The sequence below is a fragment of the Oreochromis aureus genome, linkage group 8 (genome assembly GCF_013358895.1).
Source record: "Oreochromis aureus strain Israel breed Guangdong linkage group 8, ZZ_aureus, whole genome shotgun sequence".
Classification (NCBI taxonomy): Eukaryota; Metazoa; Chordata; class Actinopteri; order Cichliformes; family Cichlidae; genus Oreochromis; species Oreochromis aureus.
In genome coordinates, this window is record NC_052949.1 from 31,479,157 (window position 1) to 31,490,656 (window position 11,500).

The following is an 11,500-nucleotide window of genomic DNA, read 5'->3' on the forward strand; positions in this document are numbered from 1 at the left end:
TAACAGACACTGAGCATAAAACAAAGACAGACAGATTTCGCAGCTGCTCTGTTCCCAAGTTCTACTGCGTGACTGACAGCCTTGAGTTTGAAATCCTCTTTGTAACCGTGTCTCTTACAGGTGCCATCTGTGGTCCTTATACGCACACAATACGGTAATATTACGTTGAAGCACAGTACGTATTACTCCGCGAGGCTCCTCGGTAGCCGTAATGCTCCGACAATCCATCAAGCGGTGCAGCTCCGTAGCTTACCAAAGTCGAACTAATACATTTATTGACAGATTGCTGAGTGCTGTATACCACATAAAATAGGTTCGCGGTCAGTAGGCACAACCAGAATTCATACATAAGGCGCACTGTCAACTTTTGAGAAAATGAAAGGATTTTAGGCCATGCATGTCGTTAGCGCGGTTAGCTCGTTAGTGCGGTTAACTCGCTAACACGTTGACGCCGTCCAACCATCCGCGGTAACTCGTTAACGGAGATTTGCCGTGTCCATCTTGTCGTTGCCTGCAGGTGAAGCGATAGGGGAGGGGGAGTTGTGTTCAGTGAAGGAGAGAGGCGAGGCCCAGTAACGTTGCATAGAGACAAAAGTGGACGAAATAGAGGCAAACTTGTGGCTCCACAAGTATAATTATAACGTAACATATACTATATCGATATAAACGATATTGTCACATCTTATATCTCGTATGAAAATATATCGATATTTTTAAAAAACTCGATATATCGCCCAGTCCTAATGGAGAGCATCCTGACCAACTGTGTCACAGTGTGGTATGGGAACTGCTCTGTTGCTGACCGCAAGGCACTGCAGCGGGTTGGGCAGTTTTCACCACAGGGGCTTCACTTCCTGCCATTGAGGATGTCCACAAGAAGAGACGTCTATGGCGAGCATGCATCATTCTCAGGGACTCCTCTCATCCTGGCAATAAACTCTTCCAGCTCCTCCTCTCTTCCAGGAGGCGCTACAGGAGCCTTCAGACTAAAACCAGCAGGTTTAGGAAGAGCTTCTTCCCCACAGCTGTCACGCTACTGAACTCAGTCCCCTGCTGAACCTTTCCATCCACACTCACTTAACCCTTCTACACTTCTCCTCCCAGTGACCGTGATCATGTCATTCTCAACATTCACCACATGCTCACATTGGTTACTGCTATAGTTTTAGGACACTGACAGAGTAAAGTCTCTGTTATAGTGCCTACACTGTTCACTATTACAGTCTGTTCAGAGAGCTATGCTTCCATTGCTGTAGATATATTCATAGCACTCTGTAGATCTGTTTACCTCACACCGCTACATCTGTATATATGTAGCACATCTGTATATTTGTCCATAGTACACCTGTATATCTGCCCGTCTGTACAGCAATACAGAACATGCTACATTATCTGTATATCTGTACATATGTATACAACAGTACATCTGTATACATCTGTATACAGGGAGTGCAGAATTATTAGGCAAATGAGTATTTTGTCCACATCATCCTCTTCATGCATGTTTGTCTTACTCCAAGCTGTTTAGCCTACTACCAATTAAGCATATTAGGTGATGTGCATCTCTGTAATGAGAAGGGGTGTGGTCTAATGACATCAACACCCTATATCAGGTGTGCATAATTATTAGGCAACTTCCTTTCCTTTGGCAAAATGGGTCAAAAGAAGGACTTGACAGGCTCAGAAAAGTCAAAAATAGTGAGATATCTTGCAGAGGGATGCAGGAGTTTTAAAATTGCAAAGCTTCTGAAGCGTGACCATCGAACAATCAAGCGTTTCATTCAAAATAGTCAACAGGGTCGCAAGAAGCGTGTGGAAAAACCAAGGCGCAAAATAACTGCCCATGAACTGAGAAAAGTCAAGCGTGCAGCTGCCAAGATGCCACTTGCCACCAGTTTGGGCATATTTCAGAGCTGCAGCATCACTGGAGTGCCCAAAAGCACAAGGTGTGCAATACTCAGAGACATGGCCAAGGTAAGAAAGGCTGAAAGACGACCACCACTGAACAAGACACACAAGCTGAAACGTAAAGACTGGGCCAAGAAATATCTCAAGACTGATTTTTCTAAGGTTTTATGGACTGATGAAATGAGAGTGAGTCTTGATGGGCCAGATGGATGGGCCCGTGGCTGGATTGGTAAGGGCAGAGAGCTCCAGTCCAACTCAGACGCCAGCAAGGTGGAGGTGGAGTACTGGTTTGGGCTGGTATCATCAAAGATGAGCTTGTGGGGCCTTTTCGGGTTGAGGATGGAGTCAAGCTCAACTCCCAGTCCTACTGCCAGTTTCTGGAAGACACCTTCTTCAAGCAGTGGTACAGGAAGAAGTCTGCATCCTTCAAGAAAAACATGATTTTCATGCAGGACAATGCTCCATCACACGCGTCCAAGTACTCCACAGCGTGGCTGGCAAGAAAGGGTTTAAAAGAAGAAAAACTAATGACATGGCCTCCTTGTTCACCTGATCTGAACCCCATTGAGAACCTGTGGTCCATCATCAAATGTGAGATTTACAAGGAGGGAAAACAGTACACCTCTCTGAACAGTGTCTGGGAGGCTGTGGTTGCTGCTGCACTAATGTTGATGGTGAACAGATCAAAACACTGACAGAATCCATGGATGGCAGGCTTTTGAGTGTCCTTGCAAAGAAAGGTGGCTATATTGGTCGCTGATTAGTTTTTGTTTTGTTTTTTGAATGTCAGAAATGTATATTTGTGAATGTGGAGATGTTATATTGGTTTCACTGGTAAAAATAAATAATTGAAATGGGTATATATTTGTTTTTGTTAAGTTGCCTAATAATTATGCACAGTAATAGTCACCTGCACACACAGATATCCCCTAAAATAGCTAAAACTAAAAACAAACTAAAAACTACTTCCAAAAACATTCAGCTTTGATATTAAGGAGTTTTTTGGGTTCATTGAGAACATGGTTGTTGTTCAATAATAAAATTATTCCTCAAAAATACAACTTGCCTAATAATTCTGCACTCCCTGTATCTGCTCTCTACTGAACTTATATATAATCTGCTCTTATTGCAGTTACTGATTAGATGCAAACTGTATTTTGTTACCCTTTATTTAGACATGTGTAATGACAATAAAGTTGAATTCTAAATGCTATACATTTAAACAAAAATTACAGCTACAGGAGAAGTTTTTAGAAGGCCAGTAAAGAGAGCATGGAGACAGATGGAGGATGCCAAGACCACTGAATCTACACACTTCCTGTTTCCACCTCATCCTTCCGGTGCTCTACTATACTCCCTGCTCTCTCTACCACAGCTGCCTTTGAACTTGCCTGGGCCAGTTCTGAGTCCAGCTTTGCAACTCCAGCCAGGTGACATGACAAAGGGGTGTGCTCTGATGTCAGCAGGCAGGTCAGTGGAGCCCTCTGGTGATGGATATATGCCAGTGAAACAGGAGGAGGCCTGAGAACAGACAGCAGGCTTAACTAGCAGGACAAAGTAGCATTGAAGGAGTCATCACAGCCAATCAGTTCTCAGGAAAATGGAACATCACATAAATATTTCTCTTCTTTGATTTTCATCAATGTATTTCCTTTGATACATTTTCTGTCAATATTTCTGCCCGATTAGAAGCTCATAGGCAGTTCCTGTCACTCTACAATAAAATAATGTAAAGTCTGCCCTCTCTGCCCTCCCACTAGCTGACCTAACTGACACAAGTAAACTGTGCTAAGATACCCTACATGGACTAAGGTTCTTGGCCACATACATATACATTTGCTTGGCTGTAGAAATCCATGCCATGAAGCTCCCAGCACACATTTTTGATGCTTCTGTCTGTGGCAGAGGAGGTTTGGAGCTCTGCAGAGCCTTGGTGACTTTTACTGACTATGCACCCCTACCCATTTATTATGAACAAACAGCACAACTGAAAACACTAGAAAGACATCAAGACATTTTTTCCTTTACTTTCAATGCAAACAAAAATTCCCAGCAAGGCTTTTCCGTGTGAAATTTAGTGTGTATAGAAAATACCTGTGCCAGGTTGTCACCATCTAGTGGTGAACATGGCCTTTCCACTACATCAGGTGAGTTTCTCTGTGCACAGTGACACATAACTCATTTAACAATTTTAAAAAATGCATTTTAAAATGATGTAGGCAGATCAAGGCAATGTTACAGATTTAGTAAGAACTGAAGTTTATCGTAATCCTTCAAATATGCAGGGCGTCACACTAACAAAGTTGCTTAAGTCCAGCATAGCTCTGTTATTATCAATTGGATTCAAAATGCGACCAGTTTAATGCTTTATTAAACTAAACTGGCATTAAAGTTTCAATGAACTAAAGTGGTCCCCCTGAGTCAGCACCCAGAAAGCTCGTATCTTTGAAAAATGTGGCCATAAATACGAGCGCTGCTAGGATCTTAAAACACTGGGGCTAAATCCAGACTTTGGAAGTTTCACTCAGCAACAGCACCTTTTCAATATTATTGACTATATTTTATAGTCACATTTATATGAAATGTCAAACAATCACAGAGTGATACTGAACTAAACAATCAATGCAATTTGAGTTCTTCTTGTTTGTTCTTTATATTTGATTTATTGTAAGCAATGGGAGTAAAAGCTAAAGAAAAATAGTAAAAATATGAATGAATCTCTGCTCTTACAGCATTTATTGTGCCATAATGTCTCCTTTGAAACTGTCCTCTTGCTCGTTTTTTGGATGCTCACCTCTTCTTCACCTTTCCTGTTCCTTTCACCAAACTGCTGCACTCTTGTTCTCTGCTCTTGCCTCCTGTTCTGGTTATAATTAGAAAGCAGTCAACATGTGCCAAACAAACTCCCTCCAAATCTATCATGTTTGATATGATGATGACGTTTTTAACATCTTATTTATGCACTTATTTAATACATTGTATCAATCAATTAGTAAACAAATATCACTCCAGAGAGTAGTGCGGTGTGCTGAACGGATAATTGGAGGTGAGCTTCCCTCCCTCCAAGACATCTACAGGAAGCGGTGCCTGAGGAAAGCGGGGAGGATCATCAAGGACTCCAGTCACCCCAGCCATAAACTGTTCAGACTACTTCCATCAGGAAGGAGGTTCTGCAGCATCCGGTCCCGAACCAGCAGACTGAGAGACAGCTTTTTCCACCAGGCCATCAGACTGCTGAACACGTCATAGACACCTCACCCTCACTACTGGAACTTCAACATTATGCACTCCATACTGTACATTAATGCCACTGTTTTGCACATACCTACCTCTGTATATTTTATATTTTATATATCTTATTTTATTGTTTACTCTATTTCATTTGTAAAACATGTATATACACACTCACACACACACACACACACACACACACGTAGAAAAACATATTTAGTACACACATTCAGTAATGTATATACCTTTATATATGGTACATATATTTATTACTTTTTAGATTAACCATTTTTATATTTTGCTTGTTGCACGTTATTGTATTTTGCACAACTCTGTTGCTTGTGAAGCTTGCACACAAGAATTTCACTCGCATGTACTGTACCAGTGTACCTGCACATGTGACGTGACAATAAAGGTGATTTGATTTGATTTGATTTGATTTGATATCAGACTGTAGAAAAGCAAATAATAATGCACTGAGCAAGTTCATGCCATAAGAGCTAAATGGCCATCAAAGAAAATCCTGAATGCCTGATACAGGACAGACCAACATTTAATGCAGCCACAGATGGACATCAGTCAGCTTTCTGCACTTTCCATCTGATCACATCTGTCTTCAAAGTCATGTCACTTCCTCTTTGGTTCATTTATGTTTACTTTTAAATTTGCAGTGACAATAACTTAAGTGACATAGTCCACACATTATTTCCTATGGACTGCTGGGTTATCTTGGTTTATTTAAGTTAGTATTTTTAAAGGTGGAGCCAGTCATTTTTAGGTTACTTGATAGAAAAAAGGACCTTGTACTCATAAACATCCATAGAATAGTGGATAACAATGACACATTGTTAAACGTGTCACTGGTCACTGCTTAATTCCTCTTTCTTTAAGCATTACTCATCCTTAGTATGTCATTTATAAATACAGATATACATTCTTGGAAAGAACCACTTCTGAGCCTGATCTCCTTACTCCAAGGAGCTTTTCTGAGTTATCATTGTGCCAGAGGAGGAGGGCATCCACTACTTCTTTCATTTCACCTGAGTTCACCTGTGGGAAAGCACAGGGCCCAATCCCCTGAATATTTATTTGAATTCAGGAGTACTAGGGAAATAATCTTGAGTAATTACTGACTAACTGACTAAAGCTAATGAACCAGAGAAATTGTAAACTCTTAAACATCCCAGGGATATCTGAACTTATGTCTGCACCTTCAGACTCCAGATATGAAGGATCATACCTGTTTTACCTCCAGTGTTGTGCGAAAAAGTCATTGTTTGCCAAAAAATGATTTCCAATGTCTTTACTTATATTGGTAAACAGACTTTAGGGAGCATGATTTACAAAAGGGTATATAACAAATTTAATAATTACCTATTTCTTCAAGTATATTTATAACGCTGTGTTATTGTAACTACATTAAAAATCAATCCAGTCCTTTTGGGCCACTTAAAATATGTTTAGAGAACTATTATTATATTTGTTGCAATTTCTGCTGTCCTCTTGGCCAGATTACTCTTAAAGTCATTTTAATGTCAAATTAATGAATGAGAAATAAAAAATCACCTCCAAAAACTGATTGCAGCTTCTACCTTGTGACAGGAATTTTGTTTGTGGTACAAGATGACTCGATATCAATCATGATGGATATCTTTGACATACGTTTCACATATTACATAGACCAAAAAGTTGGCTATAGCAGTTTAAATATGATCAACTGGTTTTTGACAAATACCGGAAATTAGTTTATGGCAGACATGACTTTTTGACACAACACTGGCTAACTGACAACACCTACAGGGAGTGCAGAATTATTAGGCAAATGAGTATTTTGTCCACATCATCCTCTTCATGCATGTTTGTCTTACTCCAAGCTGTTTAGGCTCGAAAGCCTACTACCAATTAAGCATATTAGGTGATGTGCATCTCTGTAATGAGAAGGGGTGTGGTCTAATGACATCAACACCCTCTATCAGGTGTGCATAATTATTAGGCAACTTCCTTTCCTTTGGCAAAATGGGTCAAAAGAAGGACTTGACAGGCTCAGAAAAGTCAAAAATAGTGAGATATCTTGCAGAGGGATGCAGCAGTCTTAAAATTGCAAAGCTTCTGAAGCGTGATCATCGAACAATCAAGCGTTTCATTCAAAATAGTCAACAGGGTCGCAAGAAGCGTGTGGAAAAACCAAGGCGCAAAATAACTGCCCATGAACTGAGAAAAGTCAAGCGTGCAGCTGCCAAGATGCCACTTGCCACCAGTTTGGCCATATTTCAGAGCTGCAACATCACTGGAGTGCCCAAAAGCACAAGGTGTGCAATACTCAGAGACATGGTATTGAGAATAGAAATATTTTACTGCTATTATTTGCTGCTATTTTTATAATCATCATTACCATTTCATGTTAATAGTGATGTTGTATTTAGATGCATTCAGATGTTCAAATATATTGGTATCATATTAGTCTTTATTACAGGTTCAGTATAACCACTTCAAACTGTGGAGTTGAATTTATAATTTTAAAGGCTTTTGAATGTTTTTATATTCTTACACATAGTCTTCAGTGGGTGACATACACATACAGACACATATAGTTAGAGAGGTCATGACACGTACGCAGTACACAGCATGCATGCGCCGCGCGTGCGCACACACACACAGACTCATTTAGTAGGTAAGAGTTTATAACTGCAAAGTTTGGGTGCGTACGTGGTAGTCCAGGAAGTGCACCAGATCTCCCAGAAGATAAGCGACAGCGAAGACGAGCTGAGGGGAAGCACCGACCCGAAGACAATGTTCTTTAAAACTATGTTAAAGGTTGTTGACAGAACATTTGTGGTTTTGAGTGACGTATGCTTTGTTTAAATCTGCCTAGCAACAGAAAAGGGGGCTGTACTATCTTAACCCTATAAAACCGTTGTCTGAATATGGTAAAGCAGTTCAATACTGATTGGGTTGTTGAACTCACACATGTGTAATTCATTAAAATGCCGTCTAATTGCACACCGGACCGGATCTGTGGTTATTTTTGGATTCTTCTCTCAACATTTGAACCCTAACAATGGCCAAGGTAAGAAAGGCTGAAAGACGACCACCACTGAACAAGACACACAAGCTGAAACGTAAAGACTGGGCCAAGAAATATCTCAAGACTGATTTTTCTAAGGTTTTATGGACTGATGAAATGAGAGTGAGTCTTGATGGGCCAGATGGATGGGCCCGTGGCTGGATTGGTAAAGGGCAGAGAGCTCCAGTCCGACTCAGACGCCAGCAAGGTGGAGGTGGAGTACTGGTTTGGGCTGGTATCATCAAAGATGAGCTTGTGGGGCCTTTTCGGGTTGAGGATGGAGTCAAGCTCAACTCCCAGTCCTACTGCCAGTTTCTGGAAGACGCCTTCTTCAAGCAGTGGTACAGGAAGAAGTCTGCATCCTTCAAGAAAAACATGATTTTCATGCAGGACAATGCTCCATCACACGCGTCCAAGTACTCCACAGCGTGGCTGGCAAGAAAGGGTATAAAAGAAGAAAAACTAATGACATGGCCTCCTTGTTCACCTGATCTGAACCCCATTGAGAACCTGTGGTCCATCATCAAATGTGAGATTTACAAGGAGGAAAACAGTACACCTCTCTGAGCAGTGTCTGGGAGGCTGTGGTTGCTGCTGCACGCAATGTTGATGGTGAACAGATCAAAACACTGACAGAATCCATGGATGGCAGGCTTTTGAGTGTCCTTGCAAAGAAAGGTGGCTATATTGGTCGCTGATTAGTTTTTGTTTTGTTTTTGAATGTCAGAAATGTATATTTGTGAATGTGTTTCACTGGTAAAAATAAATCATTGAAATGGGTATATATTTGTTTTTTGTTAAGTTGCCTAATAATTATGCACAGTAATAGTCACCTGCACACACAGATATCCCCCTAAAATAGCTAAAACTAAAAACAAACTAAAAACTACTTCCAAAAACATTCAGCTTTGATATTAAGGAGTTTTTTGGGTTCATTGAGAACATGGTTGTTGTTCAATAATAAAATTATTCCTCAAAAATACAACTTGCCTAATAATTCTGCACTCCCTGTAGTTATAAACTAATATTACAGTTGAATATTATTGCACCTAACCTTAGGCTCCAGTATTCTAAAGCTCACACTTTCCCTCTGATAAACAATATGATTATGTAACAAATATGTCAGCTTACCAAAGAATAACTGAAACAACATCTGTACCAAGAAAGGACAATTTATTCAGGGTGTTACAGCATTTTACCACCTGTGTCCAATATCTCATACAAATTTCTGGACTGGAGCACGTACGTCCTTAAGAACTCCAGGACTTCCCCACAGCCTCTCTCACATCCGCTTTACATGTTTAGTTTACAGGAAACTTAACTAACACTGGGTGAATATGTTTGTAGCAGGATAAAATTAGGGTCCCTAATATGAATGGGATTTAAACAGGAGAAAGAAGAAAAACATTGGCATCAGTTACCAACACTTCACTTAATATCAGATTGAGTCTCACTTGTGTTTAACCCTGGAATATGTGAACATATTACTTATTGAGTCCTTTCTCAGGCTACGTCCACATGTACATGGGTATTTTTGAAAATGGAGATTTTTTGTTTTCGTTATTTAAAAAAATCCCAGGAACAGGCCGAAGCAACAGGTGGCGATATACTCGTAACCTGTAGAAATGTTGGCCAATGAGAAGTCTAGAAGCCTGGGTGGGAAAGAGTAAACAAAGATGGGGCGTAGAAGCAGAACTGAGTCCTATGTGTGGAGGGACAGTAACTGTGCGTGTACATGTAAGCATTCAAACACTGCAGAGAGTAAAATTAACAGTAACAGTATTTTGTCTAAGTCCGCCATTGTAGAAATTCATTTCACCGAAACAATAACATGGCGCACAATGTGACGTCAAAAAAGGCGCACACCTTTGACGCTGTGTTTTCTCCATTTTCCTCTTCCACGTGTAAAGGCAAAAACTGAGTTTTCGAAAATCTCCACCCTGGCAGGAATTTTTATCTCTGTTTTCGTGTGGTCCAAAGGTGCAAACGCATAGAAAAATCGTTTTCAAAAATACCCGTGTACATGTGGACATAGCCTCAGTCCATGAGTTGTAAAACCGCAAGATCCTCCTTCCGCAGTAAGAGAATGCGTCTGTGGCAATAACCAAAATGTATGGGCTCAAATTGTGGTCATAAATATTTTGTACTTATAAATCAGTATAAATCAAAAGCGCCCCTCCGACAGCCAAACCCATCTGTTCTCTGATTGGATAGTTAAATTTGTGATTGACATGACATTGACCAATCAGATGAAAGGAAGAAAAATAGGGTCACTTGTAACTTGTTACTTGTAACTTGAAACTTGAGTGCAGAGTTTCACATGTATTTTTTGGCTAAGTCCACACACAAATTCTTTTTACACATACAAATCTTTTTTTACAAGTACAAAACTAATTTACAAGTACAAAATATTTATGACCACAATTTGAGCCCATAAAAATGTCTCCATATAGCCTTTGTAAATAAGAAAATAGCTGGCCAGCAAAATTTTAAAAAACACGACTACTTTAAGGGTACTGCGTGTACAGATATCACTGCTGGCTCACACAAGCTTGCTCTGACACAGCTACAGACCTTGGCTGTATCCCAATTCAGGGTCTGCAGCCTTAAAGGCTGCATTTTAAGGCCGATTATGTCACAGCGACGCGACGAAGGCTGTCCCAATTCAAAGGCTGCTCGAAATGCAGCCCTCAAATGCGTCCTTCATTTCCCTGAATTTTAAGGATGTGGCGGTGTAGACTTCGTGGCCCAACATATCCCACAATTCATAGCGCGGCAGTCGGTGTGGATAATTTTGCCACAGATGGCAGAAGCGGAGCGGCGAAGAGTAAACTGTTAAAAGTAAGTACTGAATAATATGTCACTTATTTATGTGCAAATGTTTAATAATGAGGAACATTAAAAACATTACTGTTGGTACGTGGCGGCAAAGTTATTTGCCATTAGTGATGTTTGTAACGTTCAGCGTTTACTTGGTTTTAAAGCCTTTAAAATAATAGTCACATCTCTGTAATATAGTCTTACAGAGATGTGATGATTTTATGGATAATTAAAGTCAGTCATATATCCACAAACACAACAAGCTGAAAGTCAGTGATGCTGCTCGGTTTGCAGTCCTGAATATGACGGCACAAGCAGGATTCACTGCACTGTTAATGTTAGCTATGTTATATTGCTGCCTCTGTTCGGTGGTGTCGAGCCAAACGGACTTTAACGTGTGTTTGAACGAGCTGACGGTTCACTCGTTAAGCTGAAAGAAAGATGCTTTAATCACAGGAGTCACATAGAGCTGCCACG

General features: G+C 40.4%; 1 protein-coding gene across 2 annotated transcripts in view; it reads right to left on the minus strand.

Moving 5' to 3' along the window:
* rab3gap1 (RAB3 GTPase activating protein subunit 1) overlaps positions 1 to 4,766 on the minus strand; it is a 99,162-nt gene extending 94,396 nt beyond the window's left edge. Inside the window, exons 1-2 of one of the 2 annotated variants that reach the window (XM_039616664.1) lie at positions 4,639 to 4,766; positions 3,300 to 3,429 (exon numbers count right to left, since the gene is read on the minus strand). In XM_039616664.1, coding sequence (XP_039472598.1) covers positions 3,300 to 3,429; positions 4,639 to 4,643 — 135 coding nt within the window. In that variant the 5' untranslated portion in view covers positions 4,644 to 4,766. Of the gene's footprint in view, positions 1 to 3,299; positions 3,430 to 4,002; positions 4,038 to 4,638 lie in introns of those variants that run through there. The other variant, XM_039616663.1, reaches the window with a different exon arrangement.
* Between the last annotated feature and the right edge of the window lie 6,734 nt (positions 4,767 to 11,500).